General features: G+C 41.8%; 2 protein-coding genes across 3 annotated transcripts in view; one reads left to right on the top strand and one right to left on the bottom strand.

Moving 5' to 3' along the window:
- The first annotated feature begins 1,523 nt into the window (after positions 1-1,523).
- LOC104596788 (beta-glucuronosyltransferase GlcAT14A-like) lies at positions 1,524-5,682 on the top strand. The gene is made up of 4 exons (XM_010258114.3): positions 1,524-2,472; positions 4,455-4,530; positions 4,618-4,736; positions 4,846-5,682. The coding sequence occupies exons 1-4, from the start codon at positions 1,971-1,973 to the stop codon at positions 5,358-5,360; spliced, it is 1,212 nt and encodes a 403-aa protein (XP_010256416.1). The 5' UTR covers positions 1,524-1,970; the 3' UTR covers positions 5,361-5,682.
- Positions 5,683-7,138: 1,456 nt separating this feature from the next.
- LOC104596866 (ATP-dependent Clp protease proteolytic subunit 3, chloroplastic) overlaps positions 7,139-21,657 on the bottom strand; it is a 28,742-nt gene continuing 14,223 nt past the window's right edge. Inside the window, exons 4-6 of one of the 2 annotated variants that reach the window (XR_016083750.1) lie at positions 17,069-20,876; positions 7,989-8,084; positions 7,139-7,871 (exon numbers count right to left, since the gene is read on the bottom strand). Coding sequence is in view for 1 of the 2 variants with exons in the window: in XM_010258216.2 (XP_010256518.1) it covers positions 7,578-7,871; positions 7,989-8,084 (390 nt within the window). In the remaining variant the exon portion in view is untranslated. The remainder of the gene's footprint in view (positions 7,872-7,988; positions 8,085-17,068; positions 20,877-21,657) is intronic. The other variant, XM_010258216.2, reaches the window with a different exon arrangement.

A 21,657-nucleotide genomic window follows, 5' to 3' on the forward strand; every position in this document is an offset into this window, starting at 1 on the left:
GCCTTGTTTCTAATACTTTTGAAATCTCTGTACATTTCAAAAGGAACCCAGAATCGACCCATCTTCTTCTTCCTCGGTTCACTGCCGATCCTAGTGCTTAATTTATCTCACGAGGAAAAATGAATGAAGTCATGGCCGAAGCTTGTACATCGACCCATGAGCAGCAGCAGATTACAACCAGCACCGCCAACACGGCAACCGGAGGAGCTCCACCTCCTCATCGGAGGCCACGGGTAAGGGAAGTAAGCTTCAGGTTCATGCCTCCGGTGGGTTCTTCTTTGTCATATGGAGATTTCCATCTCCTAGCCTCCAAATGCCCCACTCCTAAACAGAACTAACAGCAGCACTCGCAGTCCGTGCAGAGGTGTCACGCAGGCCCGGACCCATTGTCTTCCGCCGACGAGAACAAGTTCGATATCCACCTAAGCTCTAAAACCCCTCAGTGCTTACAAAGAAAGGTAGTTCTTCCGGTGCAGCAGCGCATACAACGCGCCGTGAAGCTCTTCAAGGAGAACGAATGCAGCAAGGAGCAGCAGCTGCAAGATCCCGAGACCATTCACTCCTTTCAGCGTCAATGGTTCCAGTGCCGGTAACAGCAGTTGGTCTAGTGCCTCAAGAGCTCGAGCCTCGAGGGCAGCCAAAGAGCCGTCAGAGAACAACCCTGTGGAGAGAGAGCTACGATACAGACAATGGATCTGCAACCGCAGAGGGTGACAGAGTTCTGTGAACACCTCATTCAGTCGACATTCGTATGTGCTTGCATTGCTCGTCAGCTGGTTTGGGTTATATATTCCCTTGTTTTAAAGGTGAGGTGACACCTCACTCGATGCTTCTCCCCCTGGAATACCCTATTTCTTCTCTCACGTCGATTGTCGTTACCTTGTTTCACTGTTTTCCTATTTACAAACCAGTACAAATTTTTATTGAATGTATGTTGACATTTCAGGTGAAGGGGGAGAGGGAGGTGGGAACTGGGAAGGAAGCAATCAAAGCAAGCTTTCTCAATTCTCACTTTGAGTACGGAGACTGCTCAGCTGAGTGCTGAACCATTCTAGCTTGAAGGGTTTTAGTGATATATGACAAAAAGTATAGGAAGGGAGATGGAGAAAAAAACTGATATCTCTGAGTCTGAAAACGCAAGTATGCCGGCAGAGAAGTCACAGAGACCACCGACATCATCTACATCGTCACTGCCTTTAGCCCCCCAGATATCATAAGAACTTGTGGCTGTGGTGAACGGATAGTTAGATTAAAGGTATTTTTGGGCCAGCTATGTTTTAAGAGAGAATGGTAAAAAAAAAGAAAATTCAAAAAATCCAGTGGGGTATTTTGGTAATTTAATGATTTTCCATTTCTGACTTAACGTTCAAAGGGCATTTGTCGCAATGTAAAAGTTCAGGAGGTCTTTATCGTAAAAAAAGGGCAGGGTCTTTGTCTTTGTCAGACCCAAGGGGTCTGTGCAAGTTACCCATTTATATTTTTATTAAAAAAAACGTGCATTTAATATTTAGGTTTATACGAAATGACGAACAAGCGACAAAATCAAAAAGTATTTTTTCCATTTCCAACTTCCGACTTCCGACTTCTTCCCCTGTGTTGTGTTCTCATCTTCTCATCCAACAGAAACAAAGACAGAGAAAGAATCCAGCTTGAAATTCCCACGATATCAAATCTCATTGTATCAGCATTTCCAAACCCTAACCCTACCCCTATTCCTCCCTGTCTATTTCCACCATTACTGGATCAAGGAGCTTCAGACAGTGATCCCTGCGGTTTATTTATTTATTTGTTTATTTTTGTCTCGGTTCGTTAGTAATGGTGTTCTTTGTATGGCTACACTGCAAAACCTAGGAAGAAACGCGAGAGAGATCAGGAGATCTGGGAATTGGCCGATTCGTGCCAACTGGAGATGCGATTTTTGGAACTAATTCTAGCCTCATTTCGATGCCCCTGCAGCAAATCGGACCTCCATGGCAGCAGCTGAGAAGAAATGGCTTCTTGCTCTCTTCTCTGCCGCTTTCGTTTCTTTTCTATTTTTGCTCTCTGCGATTTCCAGTTTCAGTGGATCGCCACCTTTTAGCTTGTATTCGCCTTTCGCCTCTTCAGTTCGATATGGTGCTTCTTACCCGCCGGCTTTCTCGTATTACATCTCTGGAGGGAGAGGGCATAAAGACCGAATCTTGCGGTTGCTGCTGGCCGTCTACCACCCTCGGAACCGATACCTTCTCCATCTAGGGACGGATGCTTCCTACAGGGAGCGGCGGCAGCTTGCGGTTGCTGTCCGGGCCGTCCCGGCTATCCAAGCTTTTGGGAATGTTGATGTTTTAGGGAAGCCAGATGCTGCTACATATATGGGGTCTTCCAACGTTGCTGCTACGCTTCGTGCTGCTGCAATTCTTTTGAAGGTTGATAGTGGTTGGGATTGGTTCATCACTTTGAGTGTTGCGGATTACCCGCTGCTTACTCAGGACGGTATGCTACTATTTTCTCCGTTAATAGTTATAGTCCGCTTACTGATCTTATTTCGAGATTGATTGATTTCTCACTGTTCTTTTAAATGATACTTGATTTTCTTGAGAACTGGGTTACGTCTTTTTCCTTCAATCTTAGTTTAGATTGTATTTTATTGATCAAGCCTAAGATATCTAACTTAAGGAAGTTTGAATGATGCCATCTTCTGCATACCTTTGAAGATCAATATGGAATTTGGCTTCCCCTATCTGTACTTTGGTTTTAGTTCTCGAGGCCAAGTTTACGATTCATTGACAAGCTTATCTCCATTGGGGGATCAGGGCAGTGGTATCTGGTTGATTCATTTGAGATCATTTTTATTGTTATTACCATGTTCGGTGTTGAAAGCCATAGGCAGAACTGCAGAAGTGACTGGTAATGCGTATTAAAGGCTTTAGGAGGATGGGAGGCCAAAAAGGATGTGAATGATAGTAGTGAGGAGGTACTTTGAGTTTGAGTCATACATTGTGACATTAGCCATATTATAAGGAATCTAATTGTGATCCATTCTATAAACTTGAAAGTGAAGTTCGCTTTCGTATTGGATGCAGGACAGAGGTAAACTATCTTGCCCTCTTATAGTTAGAGAAGGATGTCATCCATTCTATAAACTTGAAAGTGAAGTTCGCTTTCTTATTGGATGCAGGACGGAGGTAAACTATCTTTTCCTCTTATAGTTAGAGAAGGAAATCTTTATTAATGCATTTTGGTTCTTCTGTTGAGGATATGACATATAAAAGTGTTTACCCTAGTTCGTTGCTTGCAGTAAGTAGTACCAGAGCTGTCAAAGATTGTGATTGAAGATTGGAAATTAAATGGGGAAAATTTTTCAAAGTAGAATGGGTTTCTATGCTCAACTTGTGCTACATAGCCAAGGCTTCAGGTTACAACTTCATTTTATTGGTTAAAAGGGTTGGGCTTGGATTTAGGACTTAGGTAAACTGGAACCAAACCTCAAGCACAGCACCACTTATCCAAGGTCATAATATGCTTGGCTTTAGATCTCAAATTATGTTACCTGGTAAAAATGCTAATTCGACTGGCTTCAACCAAGTATAATGGGTTGCATTATCAGACCTTGGTTTGGACTTAAGCTTCAGCATTGAAGTGTTTGATTTAGATATTAGAGTATCAATTTTCAGAATGAAATGGCATGACTTTGAGAGTCAGTGTGTCATAACCAAAGGGGAGCTATCAAATAGGAAAATACTGGTTGGTTTTCAGGTTGGCTCTTCTCTTTAGTTGGAACTTGGAAGGTTCGGACTTAGATTGGTTTTCAGGCCAGCCAAGTTGCATCATTTTTATGATGGATAGCCTAGTTGCATCCTTGTATCAGTATTTTATGATAATATATCCAACTCAGCTAGTTGGATCATTTAGAGAAGTTGAATGACTTTGAAATCTTCTACATAGGAACTTGTTTCTCAGCCTGAAGGAGGCCACCTTTCCATCCTTTTATGCCATTAACTATCATGGCTACAAGTCTACCTAGTCTATCTTAAGGCTGCAATTTTCTCTGTCAAGCTCTCTTGTTGTTCAAGGTAGTTGCCAGATTCTATAGAAATAAATTAGAGTACCAACCTAAATTCTAAAGTCCATCATCTTCAAGCCCATTATATACTTCAATTGTAAATTCTGAAAACTCTGCCTACCGATTTTATGAAATCCTGAAATTTCAGGAAAGATTCTGAAATTTCATCTGAAACAAACACACCTGAAATTTTCAGGATTTTCTTAGAATTCTTCCAGAATATTAAACCATGGTACTTCTTGTATCTTGTGAGCTCTCATTTATCTTTACCAATGTTATGACATGGGAATCTAATGACATCTGGATAATTTTCATTGTTCCTTTTAATTGCATTTGCTCATTTCAAAGTTTATATGCTCATATTTCCCAATGGTATGCTTAACCACTTAAGCATTTTGTTTTCTTCTTTCAGATTTGTTCCATGTATTCTCTACCGTTAGGAGGGACCTCAATTTCATTGATCACACTAGTGATCTTGGGTGGAAAGAGTATGTGTACCCTCTTTTCTAATTCTTGATACTTATTTTGGCTATCTTCTTTGATAATGTTGGTATTTACAGCTCATGTTTTCTCAGGTACCAGAGGGTTCAGCCAATTGTGGTGGACCCAGGAATTTACTTGGCCCGGAGGGGAAATAAAATTTTTCATGCTTCAGAAAAGCGGCCAACACCTGAAACTTTTAGATTTTTTACAGGTATGTGCTACTTGACATTTGCTTTAAACATTTGTGAAGTATATCGATTAAAAAAATTATGAAGGTGTATTTTTTTCATGGTGATATATCTGCCTTTCTCATCCAACAGGATCCCCGTGGGTTATTCTGAGCCGACCATTCCTAGAATTCTGTGTTTTTGGTTGGGATAACCTTCCCCGGTCACTTCTTATGTATTTTACAAATGTAGCTTTATCCGAAGAAGGCTATTTTCATTCTGTCATTTGCAATTCACCAGAATTCCAGAATACCACTGTTAATAGTGACCTGAGATTCATGATCTGGGACAACCCTCCCAAGATGGAACCCCACTTCCTCAACACTTCCGATTTTGACTTGATGGTGCAGAGTGGAGCTGCTTTTGCAAGACAGTTTCAAAAAGATGATCCAGTGCTGGACATGGTTGATGAAAAGATCCTTATGCGTGGGCATAGACGCCCTGCCCCTGGTGCATGGTGCACCGGCAAGAGGAGCTGGTGGACAGATCCATGCTCAAAATGGGGTGATGTCAATATTGTGAGGCCTGGCCCTCAAGCAAGGAAGTTTGCAGAGACAATGGCAAGCCATCTTGATGATTGGAATTCACATTTGAGTCGGTGCAAGTAATGCCAAGTAAACAAGAGATTGACACCATCAGCACCAAGTACCATTGCCTCTGCATCTTTGCGTGTTGGTTTAAAAGACCACAAGCAGTTGAGGCTTTACACACACACACACACCATTTTTTTGGGTGGTGCTTCCATCCCATAGGTTAGTTAACCGGGGGTAGGGGTTAAGGTAAATGTGTGATTCTTTTGGGATTTTCAGGCTGGAGGGGCTGAGTTTTCTTGTGAATGTTAGTTAACGAAGTGATTGACTTGTGTAATTTTGTTAAAGAGCCGCCAACAGTCTTTCAATCAATAAAAGGGATCTCCCTGTTCCTTGTGTATGGTGAGTGGATTCTTCAGTCTTCCTATTCTGTATCATGTTCTTCATCTGATGGGTATGCTCGAACAGGGTTACAGGGATCAGATTTGAGATGCAGTTTGGTGAGGTCAATAAAACATTTTAAGGTACATGATCTTGATTCTTACGTATGGATATGGCATATTATAATTGAAAGCTATATTTTAGATGGCAACAGTGAGAGTGGGGACCTTCGATTGGGGCCAGTCAATCAGGTGCTAACTGCCGAGTGCTGACTTAGCTCCATTGTGCTTTTGGATCTTATCATTTTTGAGCCATTATCTCCAGTAGGTAGAACGTATTCCAGATAAAAAAAAAATATATCATCAATCCATTCAATCCTTGGCCGATGAATTGGGTTGGAACTTGGAAGGTATTGATCCTTCACCTTGGATGCTCATGGTAGACAGGTTTTACTCCGCAAAAATGATTCATGGACTCTTCCGACACTGGATTATTGAGAGTGCTTTACATGGTTTTCGAAACTGGACCAGACTGGATGGTCGGACTGGAAAATTGGGAACCGGTCAGGTGACCAGTTCCGTTTTACCCCAGAACCGTTATTTTGTCAAAAACTGTTGACTTGGTCAGCAAATCACTGACCCAGGCAGTCAAATCATTCAAACCATCTGTTTGGCTGTTTTTTATTTTTTTTATTTTTTTACTTTTTTTGTCAGAATGGGCCATCCATTTGATTTAAACAGTTGAACCGTTTGACCCGGGAACCAAATCCCCGACCGGTTCACTGTCCGATTTGGTTTTGAAAACCTTAGTGCTTTTATATAACTGTAACACATTTTCCTTTTCATCACCGTTTACTTCACATAAATCATAAATTAACGACAAATACACAAGATGAATGCTATTGTCTTTACAGAGTTTAATATAAGACCATTTTTTATGCGTATATACTACATATCATAATTTGTAGCCAAATATCAACTGTTTCAAAAACTTTCAATTATATATACATTTTTCTCTATACACTGTATCCGTGTACCTTAATCCTTAGAGAATTTGATTTCTGGTGATGCACTGTCCAATTACTTTCTGGATCAAACAGCTTCTGAGCTGCGGAATACTTGGCAATTCTAATTGTTGATTTGCCTGGTTCTAGCTGATACCTTGGAGTCTTGGAGATGTTTGCCAATTGCCGTTCTTCCCAGAGATCTTTAGGTAGCCATAATCAAGCATAGGATATAGATGATTTTACATTCAAATTTCCATCCATTTTTTCATGTTGGGTTGCGTTGATTATTTGGTGATAGTGATACACCAGAGCAAAGAAAGGTTATCAAAATATTGGAGATGGAGAACTTCGATATGAAACCAGAGTTCAGGATTTTAACGGACTAATTGGCAGCAAATTAAACCTTTGATCAATCCAATATGATTATAAATCCCGTAAAACCCAGTTTCAATCAGTTCAAACTATGAGATTAATTCGACTAAAATTAACCATATTAATTCAATATCTACGGACAATTCACCACATCTTATATTGAAGAATGTAAGAGATGGATCTTTGTCATATTGCAAGTTTTTGGTGCATATTAGCTGTTCGCTTACCATTTTACCTCTGTAAATTTCTCTTTGAGGTTAACCTGTCACCTTACAAAGTACAATGAAGCAACAGCATTGTTAAAATTGCAAGAAACTGATCTCTTCATTAAATAGGTTTCAGATTTTGCCAATGGAAAAACATCAGCAAAGATGGCAATGGTAAGACGATTGGGACAATGTAGCAGAATAAAGATATATCCCCTCATCTAAATGTGAGATGCCCTTATCCAAAGGACCAGTTATTGGGACCTCTGAAGGTTACATCTTCCAGAGGTGATAATAATACAGGCGGTCAGGGTGGAGCTGTTCCATCTCTCATACAGGAGCAGGTGATTCCTTTTCTTGCTCATTACCCCTTTCCTCATCATTTCCTTGGCCTCCACTGAACCCATTCTGTAGAATCTTGTTTTCTGATGGTAAATTCTTTCTGGCTTTTCTACTCCCTTCAATTTTCCATAGATCCCACACTTTAGTTTTGGGTGGAGGCGATGAATCTGCAATTGGTGCAATCAACCCTGGCTTGCCATCATCAATAACTGCATCCACTAACCCATATTCCTTTGCCACCCAAGGGTTCATGAAGTTGTCACGGTCAGTATCCACTTCAATCTGCAAGTACGAGAATGAGAAAATATTAAGTAACAAAGGAATTCAACATAAACTAGTAAATCAGGTAATGAAACAAACAATAGTAGACGGATAAAAGGGTATTATTGGACAATAAACCTGCTCCTCGGGCTTCCCTGTGATTCTTGACAGTATCTTGTTCAGCTTAATTTTGTGGTACATCATTTCCCTTATTTGCAGTCCCATCTCTGTTGCCTGGAACCACATAATCCTTGAGCAAGTTTATGGAAGTCTTACAAAAGAAGCTAATAAGTATATGTAAACCATTAGTGGTGAAAAAAAACAAATGGAAGACCAATTTCCACCAAGAGGCAAGAAAAAGAACACAATCAAGCTCCAGCTAAATATCATCACTAAAGTTTGCCTTCCCAACTGAAGTTAAAGTGCATCTAAATCACAAATAGAAACCAATTTACATGGTTATGCTCATCGCTTTAAAAGGCTTAAGCCTTGAGGCATGAGGCTTATGCCTCGAGGTGAGGCTCACAAATTTTGCCTCAAGGCTAAAGCTTCACAACTTTGATGCGAGTCTTAAGCCTTTGTCAGGATGAGGCGTAAGCCTCAAGCCTCCAGGAGTGAGGCATACCTTGAGGCGCAAAAAGGCGTAAGCCTCAAGTATTAGTATTTATTTAGCGATTTAATGCAATATATATATATATATATATATTTGATGCATTTTTTTAGTTCAAAATATATGGAAGAAGCACTTCAATAATTATGAGTCAAGTACATAAATAGTAAAAAATGAAAAACCAATTGGAGAAATCAAGTTATATTATTTTCTCTTGGTGTTTTAGGAGAGTTCAATGCAAAACAGGCCAATCAAGTTCTTGGTTTCTCTTGGATATATCAAGTGATTTTTCTTATTATTCTAATTCTAACATCCTAGGTTTATTATTTTTCTCATTTCTTTTCCTAATGGATTTATTTTCTTTTTATTGATTATTTTTTTTGCATAGACCAAATTAACTACTAAGTTATATTCTTTCTTCTAAACTATTGAATGACCATAAATCTAATATCCAATTAAATGGATGATTCTTCATATATTTCCTTTCTTCCAAATTGCTCATTTGAATTATTTGAGAACTTTACATTTTTAAACATGAAATGTAAAATGTTTATAATTGTTAGTCGATTCCTTATTAGTTTATTTAATGTATCCATTGAAACTTATTGCTTATAAACTTTTGTTTCATAGATATTTATACCTTCTATCATTCTAATTTATTAGTATATTATATGATATTTTCATCAATTTATAAACTTTAATTAATTTTATTCTTAAGCTTCGAGGCTTACACCTCACCTTTTTGGGCCATTACGCCTCAACTACACCATAGTCTTTTAAAACCTTGGATGCCAGATGGCTCACTTTGGTAAGATCTCTGGCTCACATTGTAGTAGAGACTTGGGAACGAACCCTGCCTTAACCCAGTGTTTTAAAAGCACAAGGCGCAAAAAAAGCACAAGGGCCAATTTGCGCCTGAGGCACAAGGCGAGGCACACGCCTTTTTAAGAAAGGCACAAAATTACTAAAAAAAGGCTAAAAATTAAAAAAAAAAGTCAGAAAATTCAAAAAAATGCCCAATTTCTAAAAAAAATCAAAAAATATTAAACATAATGTTAATAAAAAATATAAACTTAAATTTTAAAATAAATGAATTAAAAAACCTATTATTTAAAATTAAAATACATAAACATAACATGTAAAGTATATTCAAATGAAAATTTAAAAATAAAAGCTAACATATAAAGCATTTTCAAGAATGTAAAACCCACAATCTCTTTTTTTCCTTAATTGCATTGCTTCAAGTAGTTAATGTGATGTAAAACAAATTGCATTCTTGATTCTATGAGTCGCCTTTGTACCACGCCCCTCGAGGGTTTGAAATTCTTATTTTTCACATAAAAAATAATGATTTTATAACTTTTATTGCCTTTTAAGAAGATATTTTATTGCAATGAATGAATGAACAACATTGCCTCGAGAGGCGTGGTCAGGGATCCAGGGGCGGAGCCCCTGGCCCAACCATTAGACTCAAAAAAAAGCAAAAACGAAAAATTTTAAGAAGGCGTAAAAGGGGTGCACCTTGGACCTGGGCAAGGCGCATACCCCAAAATGTGCCTCGCCTGTGCGCTTAGGCGTGCCTTTTAAATCACTGCCTTCACCAAGGTTGGGAGATCATGGGATGGGCTACCCTTTGTTGTGTAGCCCCATGGAGAGAGAGAGAGAGAGTTGGGATTCTACCCAACTCAGACTCTTCTTTGAGGGAGAGTTCCTCCTACAAAATGGGAGTTTGATAGTATGAGAAACAAAGATTTTTCTTGTTATTCCAAGTAATCTCTTACAATCCTTTTATACTTTTTTTATTACATTGTAACACATTTGCAACAGCTTCTTGCATCCTTAGTTAAGTTCTTGGTTCTGGATCTTCTTCGTTTGTTGGTGGCTGCTGACGTTACCTCTTTTTTCTTTTCCTGAAATAGGTGTTTACCACCAGCTTGGGTTGGCTCCCTGAAGAAGTCCCTAACAAAGAGAGAGAGAGAGAGAGAGAGAGAGAGAGAGAGAGAGAGAGAGAGAGAGATTTCTTCATAAAATGCTTCTATCTTTGAACTTATTTGTCAAACTCTGTAGATATATAATCATTCATTGTCCAAGCAGCTCCTTAAGTAATAAGGACCATTCAATTTAACATGGTCCTTTAAGTCATCCTTCTCTGTATATAGCACGACTCATGTACCATAGATTTACTAACAAGACTTAAAAATGAATAATATATATATTCAAAATTACCCACGGGATGACAAGAAAGGAGTTTGAAATGAATGCATAGATTCATGCATGCCAAAGAGGCACTTTGAGGGGATGGCAACAGGTGGCAGATGCTCCTCTTACAATCATAGTAGAGGAATGAACTCCACTCGCAGCATACTTTTGGAAGCTAAACATTGGCGATTGTAGCATAACCCAAGACCTTCAGAAATTGGGAAGGTCATAAAAAATACTAATGGGCACTTCATGGCAATCTATTCAGGCCCAATAGGAGGCTCTACCACAGCAGAATTGAGAGCCCTACTCCATGGACTACAGCCTTGCAAGAGACTGGGATTAAGCAGAACTGTGGTTGAAGGAGACTCCTGCACTGTAATAGGTTGGCTTAAGAACATGGTTTCAAATGTCGCAAAATGTCGCTAAAGTCGCCCGACATATGTCAATGTCGAGGCTCACCAACATGAAAATGGATGGTAATATAAAAATTACATTATTTCGGTCAACATTTCCTATATTTCGGAAATGTCGACCAAATCGGTCCAAATAACAAAAAAATGACAGTTTTTCCTATTATGTCGACAAGATGTTGACTAATGTACATTAAAAATATAATATATTATTATATTATATTATTATAATACAATATATTAATATAAATTATTCCATTAATAATTTCTATTTAACATTTCAAATAAAATATTTATAAAAAAGGAATAACAAAATATAAAGACAAAAGAATAAATAAAATACTTTATAATATAAAACACAAAATATTTTTCAAGTAATAAAATATTAACTAGTTAGTATTTTTAAAATATTTGTTAAAATCAGAAAATGTTTATTAAATTTTATAATAAATCATATTCTACATTCAATATAAAAAATCAGAATAAATTTATTACATTTTATACTAAATCAAAATTTATTATAAGTTTAGTATTAAAAATCATAATAAATCCATTAAGTTTTATAAGAAATCAGGATTTATCAAAATCTTAATACTATAAAAAGGAGAATTAGTTTATTAAATTTATAATAAACCATAATGTATTATAACTTTAATATTTAAAAAATCAGAATAAATGTATTTCTATTTACTAGTGTGAAATAAATATATTAGAATTTATAATAAATCAGAATTAAAAATAAGAAAAGAAAATATCAGATAACCTTGTAAAAACATCAAAATGCATAATAAATTAGTAAATCATCATTTACTAATTTGTTATTGATCTTAGTTTCTTAGCTTTATATAATGTTGGGAATAAGATAATAGTCTAGAAATATGTATTAATGCTTCTTTTATCATTTTACTAAATATCATTGCATATTTCCACATATTCATAATATTTCCACGATGTCTCTAATTTTTACAATATTTCCCCTCAACATTTCCGACATATGTCCTATATTTTGGTAAGCGACATTTCCATCGACATCGACATTTTAAACCTTGCTTAAGAAGGAGGCTCAAGGAACATGACAGCAGTGACATAATGAGAGGGAAGCTAAACAGTTGGCTAGAGAGTTGGTGTGGAGTGAAACTGGACCAACAGAACAGCTAATAATGTAGCGAAGTTACTTGCAAGACAAGGAATCAATAGGGAAGCTTTGTATTTTTTTTTATCAGTAAAAAGAAATTTCATTAATGAAAAAAGAAATTACAGGGGTTACAATATATGAGTAGCCTCAGCTACCCCACTACAATGTAATGTATCCACTATTAAATTGATTTTTCACTCTTACAGTTGAGCCTAGAAGAAGTGATCCCTGTTCACCCCTTGTTTGGCTAGCTGGTCTGCAAATCCATTTGCTGCTCTATGGGTCCACTGAATTGAAAGCTGCATGTCCTTGGATAGATTTTTAATCTTCTTGATGTCATTTCTGAATATCCAGGGTGTGCTGTCATGTTGTTTTAGTCAACTGATGATAACTTTGGAATCCCCTTCCACAACCAGCCTTTCCACCCCCATCTGCTTAGCTTTTTGTATCCCATATACCATTGCCTTCAGTTCAGCTATAGTGGAATTTCCAATTCCAATGGGACCCGAATACAGTCCCAACACATTTCCACTTTCATTTCTTATAACCCCTCCAATTCCAGATCTTCCTGGGTTTCCAAAACTGCTGCCATCAAAGTTTAATTTGATAAAACCTGGTTCAGGGGGCACCCACTCCTTCAAGACCTGCTTTTTTGCCGAGGAAGAGATGGCAATTGTCCTCCAATTCCTAATCATGTCATCCACTGTAAAATTTGAAAATAAATTCAGTGTTTTCACCCATGAGATCACCTTCATCATAATACTTTCTATCAGTTCTGCCTTGCATATTTCCTTATCTTCAAATATTCTCCGATTTCTTTTCTCCCATAGCACTACTGCCCTTGTGCATCTCCACAGTATTCTCCCTCTTCGCTTTGGCCATCTAAAAGTAGATGGCTCAAACAATCTTTCCAAGCTCACCAGGGTGTCCCACCTGCATCCAAATAGGTAGAAAAACCAATCCCAAATGCTACTAGCAAGAGGACAGGAAACAAGAATATGAAAGGCATTCTCACCATTTGACTTACATAAACAGCACCAATTTAGTGAAAGGCACCAACCAAGTCTTTTCCTCTGCATCAGATCACTAGTGTTAATTGCACTATGATAGACTTCCCAACAAAAGGCACCCACTTTGTGGGGGATAGGTCGACACCAAACTTCCTATAGAGGGAAGGGTTCCCCAGGTTGGGCAAGAGAAGACAAAAACTAGAAAAAAGAGGCACAACTGAAAACACCTGAAGGATGAGGAGACCAAAGTTTAGTGTCTTGTTTAGAAGTGTCTAGACACACCCCTTTGACATAGTTGTCAAGGCGACATCTAGGCGACAAGGCGCCCTTTGAGGTTCCCCTTGCCTAATCGCCAAGCAGTTTTCTACTTCCTACTATAAAATACTTTTATATTCATTCTTTTTTGAGATTATAATTATAAAATAGACATTATTAAACTAAAATAATCATTGTGTGTTTATATACTAATTTCTTTTATTATTTTCTTATTTATTAGGGTTTAATCAACACAAACATTGTTAAATGCTGTATTGAACCCTCAAAGACTTAAAAACCTGAACCAATAAGAAAGAACTTAAAATTTTATCTAATAAGCACATTTTCCTCTTCCATATATTCTTCTTCTTCTCCTACCAATACTTTTTATTTTCTTCCTTTCCTATAACAAAAATAAGGGTTCAGCCCCTATATTTTTTGAATTTTAAATCCTTCAGTAGAAAGACTTATGTGCTGATTCAGCCAAGCTTCTTGTGAAAGGAAGAGAAGAAAGTTGGGGGTTTCAGCAATAGACAGAGGAAAGGGAAGAAAAGGAGAAGAATGTCAACTAGGATAGTGATACATAACCCTAGCCGCCAGCCCCTCATTCTATTTATAATTAACTTAAATATGGGATATTACAAAGATGCCCCTAGTAGGGCGGCAACTCAACTAAGTACTTACAATTCTTTTAAAAATAAAAGACTAATGGGCCCAAGGCGCAACAACTTCTTAATTTAAAAGAAAACAAACTAAACATAAATCGGCCCAACATAAATCAGCCCACTCAACACTCCCACTCAAGTTGGGAATAGATGTCACACATTCCCAACTTGCGTAGATCATGTTCCAGCTTATTCTTCGCAACACCTTTTGTGAGAACATCAGCAAGCTGCAGATCAAAAGAAATGTATGGAAGACAAACTTCTCCAAAAGTTACCCTTTCTTTGATAAAATGTCTATCTACTTCAATGTGCTTAGTTCGGTCATGCTGGACTGGATTATGGGCAATATTGATTGCTGCCTGGTTATCATAGTATAGCATCATAGGTTCTTCTGCTTGTACACCGATTTCTTCTAACAGAGAACGGATCCAGAGAAGTTCTGAAACTCCATGTGCCATGGCCCTATATTTCGCTTCCGCACTTGATCTTGCCACAATTGTTTGTTTTTTACTCTTCCATGAGACTAGGTTACCCCCAACTAGGGTGCACACTCCTGAAGTTGATCTTCTGTCATCAAGGCATCCTGCCCAATCCACATCTGTATAGGTCTCTAGCTTCAGTTGTCCATGATCAGTAAACAATATATGCCTCTGCCTGGATGTCCCTTCAAATATGCAAGGATCCTGTCAACTGCCTTCTAGTGCTGATCTCGTGGAGCATGCATGTATTGACTCACTACACTTATTACATAGGAGATGTCCGGTCTTGTCATACACAAGTATAGTAGCCGACCCACAAGTCCTTGGTATCTCCCAAGGTCCTTCACTGGTTCACCTTCTGATGAACTGATTCTATGGTTCTGATCAATGGGGGTGCTAGCTGCCTTTGTTCCAAGCTTCCCTATCTCTTGGAGAAGGTCCAAGACATACTTCCTTCGAGAGATAAAAATTCCATGTTTCGATCTTGCAACTTCGATGCCTAAGAAGTATCTTAGTTCTCCAAGATCCTTAATCTCAAATTCCTTATGCAGGTTCCTCTTCAGACTATCAATCTCACTCAGATCATTCCCAGTGACAACAATGTCATCCACATAAACAATTAGGATTGACACCAAAGATCCCCTGCGCTTCACAAACAAGGTGTGATCAGATTGAGTTTGAATGTAGCCAAAAACAATCAAGGCCTTTCTGAATCTGTCAAACCATGCTCTGGGAGATTGTTTCAAGCCAAGTGACTTCTTCAGCTTGCATACCTTTCCCTTTTCAGCATTATCATAAAACCAGCTGGAAGATCCATATACACCTCTTCTTGCAAACCCCCATTTAGGAAAGCATTCTTTACATCCAGTTGAAACAAGGGCCAAGAGTATGAGGCAGCAAGGAGAAAAGAGTATCCGAACAGGGGTCATCTTTGCAACTGGCGCAAATGTCTCTAGATAATCAATGTCCAGGTCTGTGTGTACCATTTTGCAACAAGTCTTGCCTTGTACCTCTCTATACTTCCATCTACCTTATACTTTACTGTGTAAACCCATCTGCATCCAACTGTCTCATTGCCTTCTGGTAGGTCTAAAATCTCCCATGTCTGATTCTTAATCAAAGCCTCCATCTCTTCCTGCATAGTTGTCTTCCACTCAGGTTTGGAGAGAACCTCACTAACACCCTTGGGTATAGACACTACTGAATCAAGAGAAGAGAGAAAAGCACGGTAGGAGGAGAAAGTCCACTGTAGGATAAGTACTGTGAGATACAATGAGCAGTGCACTTTCTCTTCCCTTTTCTAAGAGCAATAGGGAGATCAAGGTTATTTGTAACAGTGTCAGTAGGACCAATGGGAACTGAAATAGTGGGATCAAGAGGAATATCTGAATCCGTATCAGCCGAATCTAGAGTCTCCAAGGGATCGACAGAAAGTGGTGTGAGTTCTGCTGTAGTGGAATCAACCGCCTTATGGAGTCTCTACCGTGAGTAATGCTGTGAAATGGAACACAAAGGAGGTGGCAAGGTGGGTGACATCGGGTGGTGGTCAAGCATAGGAGTAGACACAGGAATTGGAACTGGGAGAGGGACAGACGGCTGACTTACTTCCCCAAAACACTCCCCCTGAGAAAGATCCTTTGAGAAGAAGTACGTAGATTCAAAAAAGGTAACATCCATAGTAACATACCGGTTCCCAGAGACTGGATCATAGCAGCGGTACCCTTTCTGATTCTCTGCATATCCAAGGAAAACACATTTCTTTGCCTTGGGATCAAGCTTCGAACGGTAAGGGCCAAGAATACGTGCAAAGCAGACACATCCAAACACCCTTAGAGGAATATGAAACATCTCCCCCTGAGGAAAAAGAAGGTTGAAAGGGGTCCTGAATCCGAGTACACGAGAGGGCACTCTGTTAATCAGATATACTGCCGTGAGAACTGTATCACCCCAAAAACGAACCGGAACTGTGGCTGTGATCATCATGCTTCTTGTCGTCTCAACAATGTGTCTGTTCTTCCTCTCTGCAACACCATTCTGCTGTGGACTATAGGACCAACTGCTCTGATGGACAACACCATACTCCAACAGATATGAGGCAAGATGTCTCTCAAAATATTCCCTAGCATTGTCAGATCTGAACATCTTTATTCTTGTCCCAAACTGTGTTAGTACCATCTAGTAAAATTGCCGCACCAAGGATGGTACTTCATCGCGTGATTTCATCAGGTAAATCCAGGAATATCGAAAGAAATCATCCACAAACAAGAGAAAATAGCAATAGTCGCCCATAGAGGGAACATGATAAGGGCCCCACACATCCAAATGAATAACATCAAAGGGAGAAGAACATCTTTTATTACTAGGTTTAAAAGAGTGTCTACAATGCTTTCTAATGTAACCGTTTCTGGTCACGTACCATTTTTTGTGATGTATAAATTTTTTGGCTAAGTACCTCGTTATTTGACCCGGTGGTGACGTGCCTTGGGGGCGAACTGCCTGGTGGCGAACTGCCTGGTGGCGAACTGCCTGGTGGCGAACTCCCTGGTGGCGAACTGCCTGGTGGCGAACTGCCTGGTGGCGAACTACCTGGTGGCGAACCGCCTGGTGGCAAACTGCCTGGTGGCGAACTGCCTGGTGGTGAACTCCCTGGTGGCGAACTGCCTAGTGGACTCGTCACTTGACTTGCTCCTAGGCGGGGCCTGCAACTCAGAGGATGGTGGAGCTCCCTGGTGTAGCGCAACCCGACTACCCTCCGCGTGAGGTGATTTCCTCTCCTTTGTAGGCGGCGGGAGCTGAGGGACCTGTGAAAACTGAATCAGAGGACCCGGGGGTATTTTCCCGACGGGGACTCTCCGATGCCTAAGTTAACTTCTGATTACAGAGAGCTTGGAGAGAAATGAGAGAGCTAGAGAGCAGGGGTTACCATCCTTTCTTTTTTTTTCTCCCCCTCCCCTTTGGGGGGTGAGGTCTTTATATACTGGAATCCTCGCGGGTTAGGTGGGTGAAAAGCCTCCAAACGGTAAGACTCGTCAGAACCGGGGTACGGTGCTGAACTCCTCGAGGTCGTCAGGCTGGCGCTTGTGTCAGGCGGCCAAGTCGACGCCTGGGCCAGGTTGTCAGGGCTGCGCCTGCGTCAGTCGGCGGGTCGGTGTCTGGGCCAGGTTGTCAGGTCGGCGCTTGTGTCAGCCGGCGGGTCGGTGTCTGGGCCAGGTTGTCAGGTCGGCGCCTGTGTCAGTCGGCGGGTCGGTGTCTGGGCCAGGTTGTCAGGCAGGAGATCTTCCTGCGGTACTTGGGGACAAACTGCTTAGTGGCGAGCTGCCTATGCAATGCCGAGTTGTCTAAGTTGCCAGGCTAAGGGTGAGCTACCTGTGGCGAGCTGCCTATGGCGAGCTGCCTGTGGCTAGTTGCATGTGGCGAGCTGCCTGTGGCGAGCTGCCTATGGCAAGCTGCCTGTGGCGAGCTCGAGCTGCTTAGTGGTGAGCTGCCTAGAGCGAGCTGCCTATGGCGAGCTGCCTATGGCGAGCTGCCTGTGGCAAGCTGCTTAGTGGTGAGCTGCCTAGAGCGAGTTGCCTATGGCGAGCTGCCTATGGCGAGCTGCCTGTGGCGAGCTGCCTATGGCAAGCTGCTTATGGCAAGTTGCCTATGGTGAGCTGCTTATGGCGAGCTGCCTATGGCGAGCTTCCTATGGCGAGCTGCTTATGGCGAGCTACCTAATTGTCAAGAGGCTACACTTAGTTGGCATGAGGTGTCAGGTGTCACAATTTCACTGGAGGGCCAAATCTGCCCTCATCAATTGCCCCCCACTCCCGAGCTGAGAGTAACTCAACGAAGGGAGTAGATTTCTTTTGGCCCGTAAGTCGATGAGCTAGTAAGTGTCGATCCAATTCCTTAGGCTTCGGGAGCTGCTTGTATGTGGCGAGCTGCCAGTAAGGCGAGGGGGTCTCCGCCAATTCAGTAGTGTAGCTCTTAGGCTCTGGGGCGATTTATAGTTCACTTTTGCTGATTTTGCTCCTGTTGAGGAAGCGACTGGATATTTAGCAATAGTGTGGCCCGTAGGCTTTGGGAGTGACTCATAGTCTACTCTTTTTTGACTTTTGCCCGTGCCGAAGTGGCGACCGGGCCTTAAGCAGTAATGTGGCCCGTAGGCTTTCGGAGTGACTCGTAGTCTACTCTTTTTTGACTTTGCCCGTGCCAGAGAGGCGACCGGGTCTTAAGCAGTAATGTGGCCCGTAGGCTTTGCCTGTGAGGTGTCGAGCTATGATTGTGCTGCATCAGCTTCGTAATGCCGGTCACCCACTCCTACAAGAAGCTACTAGGAGCTCGACTTTCGGGGGCAGCACTACTAACTTTAGGTCGCCAGCTCACACGGGAGCCTTGGAAGGCTCGACCGGTAAGGGCGCCTATGTAGTCTGTTGGCCGTCAACTCCCGCAGAAACCACGAAGAGCTCATCTTTGCAGGGGGGACCTTGCGAAGAGGACTGATGAGGCATTATCTGAATTGAAAGTAAGGTTGGTAGAGCTACTTAGTCTGTTAGCTCCCTGCATAGTCTTTGAGTTCATAAAAAATGTAAACTATAAAGCGATAGCTTCAATTTCTAAAAAGTGAGGACTTAGCTTTGGTAAGATGAGAACTTAGCTTTTGTAGGATGAGAACTTAGCTTTTTGTAGCGTGTTCCCACAAACGGCGCCAATTGATGTAACCGTTTCTGGTCACGTACCATTTTTTGTGATGTATAAATTTTTTGGCTAAGTACCTCGTTATTTGACCCGGTGGTGACGTGCCTTGGTGATGAGCTACTTGGTGGCGAACTGCCTGGTGGCGAACCGCCTAGTGGCGAACCGCCTGGTGGCGAACTGCCTGGTGGTGAACTACCTGGTGGCGAACTACCTGGTGGACTCGTCACTTGACTTGCTCCTAGGCGGCCTGCAACTCAGAGGATGGTGGAGCTCCCTGGTGTAGCGCAACCCGACTACCCTCCGCGCGTGAGGTGATTTCCTCTCCTTTGTAGGCGGCGGGAGCTGAGGGACCTGCGAGAACTGAATCAGAGGACCCGGGGGTATTTTCCCGACGGGGACTCTCCGATGCCTAAGTTAGCATTCTGATTACAGAGAGCTTGGAGAGAAATGAGAGAGCTAGAGAGCAGGGGTTACCATCCTTTCTTTTTTCTTCTCCCCCTCCCCTTTGGGGGTGAGGTCTTTATATACCGGAGTCCTCGCGAGTTAGGTGGGTGAAAAGCCTCCAAACGATAAGACTCGTCACATCCCGTCAGAACCGGGGTACGGTGCTGAACTCCTCGAGGTCGTCAGGCTGGTGCTTGTGTCAGGCGGCCAGGTCGGCGCCTAGGTCAGGTTGTCAGGGCGGCGCCTGCGTCAGTCGGCGAGTCGGTGTCTGGGCCAGGTTGTCAAGTCGGCGCCTGTGTCAGCCAGCGAGTCGGTATCTGGGCCAGGTTGTCAGGTCAGCGCCTGTGTCAGTCGGCGGGTCGGTGTCTGGGCCAGGTTGTCAAGCAGGAGATCTTCCTGCGATACTTGGGGACGAACTGCTTAGTGGCGAGCTGCATAGTGGCGAGCTGCCTATGCAATGCCGAGTTGTCTAAGTTGCCAGGCTAAGGGTGAGCTGTCTGTGGCGAGCTGCCTATGGCGAGCTGCCTGTGGCTAGCTACATGTGGCGAGCTGCCTGTGGCTAGCTGCAAGTGGCGAGCTGCCTGTGGCTAGCTGCAAGTGGCGAGCTGCTTAGTGGTGAGCTGCCTAGGGCGAGCTGCCTATGGCGAGCTGCCTGTGGCAAGCTGCTTAGTGGTGAGCTGCCTAGGGCGAGCTGCCTATGGCGAGCTGCCTAGGGCGAGCTGCCTATGGCGAACTGCCTTTGGCAAGCTGCCTGTGGCAAGTTGCCTATGGCAAGCTGCTTATGGCGAGCTGCCTATAGCAAGTTGCCTATGGCGAGCTGCTTATGGCGAGAGGCTACACTTAGTTGGCATGAGGTGCCAGGTGTCACAATTTCACTGGAGGGCCAAATCTGCCCTCATCACTTTCCAAGTTCACAACCCTCACACTTCAAACTTGACAGACTCACAGACAAACAGTTTTGGAAACAAACAACTCAAAGAAGAATGACCCAGACGGTTGTGCCAAAGCATAATCTGACCCACAGATTTTGACTCACTATCTCTGCAAACATGATGGCTTTGGTGAAGAGGGAGAGCATCCAGGAAGTAGATTCCATTCACTTCACGACCACTCCCAATCGGCCTCTTTGAATCCAGATCCTACAAAATACAGCGTCCAGGAGAAAAAATTACTGAGCAGTTCAGATTCTTAGTCAAACTACTAACAGATAACAAATTAGTGCTCAATCTAGGAACATGGAGGACAGAGGGTAAGCAAATAAAATCATTAATCTTGACAGATCCCTTCCCAGCAATAGGAACATGGGATCCATCAGCTGTGGAGACCCTATCTCTGCCAAAACAGACTGATAAGAGGAGAAAATAGTGGAGCAATGGGTCATATGCTCTGAGGCTCCAGAGTCTATAATCCAAGGAGATCTCTCCTTACCTGAAGCAGAAACATAGTTTGCAGTGACAGTGGCAGTGACATGTGAACTACCTGTGTGGGCAAAGGAGGTAGAGTGAGCTCCACCTGTGCTACCTGTACCTTGTTGTCCGCTTACAGCTGAATTGGAACTAGCTGTATCCCTCTGATTCAGAAGTAACCCAAACCTCTCAAGCTCGGCCCTTACTGCAGCAGCTGCAACGGACTCCAAAGCAGTTGTAGTAGAGGGGGGCGGAGTATCACCGGTAACTACCATGTGCGCATTTCCTTTCTTATTCTTCAATCGGGTCGGCACAAGATGTGGGTGAAGCTTCCAACAAGTGTCTCTTGTATGCTTAGGCTTCTTACAGTAGTCACAAACCAAGTCCCTTGTGTATCCTTTTTGTTTTCATTGCCATTCTATTTAGATTTCACAGCACTTACCATAGCAGACTGATCAGAACTGAGATTTTTCATCATTACATCCCTCCTACACTCCTCTCCTGACACAAAGGC

This window comes from Nelumbo nucifera, chromosome 3 (assembly GCF_055504915.1).
Source record: "Nelumbo nucifera cultivar China Antique chromosome 3, China Antique-T2T, whole genome shotgun sequence".
NCBI classification, from domain to species: domain Eukaryota; kingdom Viridiplantae; phylum Streptophyta; class Magnoliopsida; order Proteales; family Nelumbonaceae; genus Nelumbo; species Nelumbo nucifera.

Bases quoted from the DNA above. Each gene is read 5' to 3' on its own strand.
- LOC104596788 (XM_010258114.3), top strand. From the start codon at position 1,971: ATGGCAGCAGCTGAGAAGAAATGGCTTCTTGCTCTCTTCTCTGCCGCT. The intron at 4,531-4,617 runs GTATGTGTACCC...ATGTTTTCTCAG, and splicing joins AGTGATCTTGGGTGGAAAGA to GTACCAGAGGGTTCAGCCAA. The intron at 4,737-4,845 runs GTATGTGCTACT...CTCATCCAACAG, and splicing joins AACTTTTAGATTTTTTACAG to GATCCCCGTGGGTTATTCTG.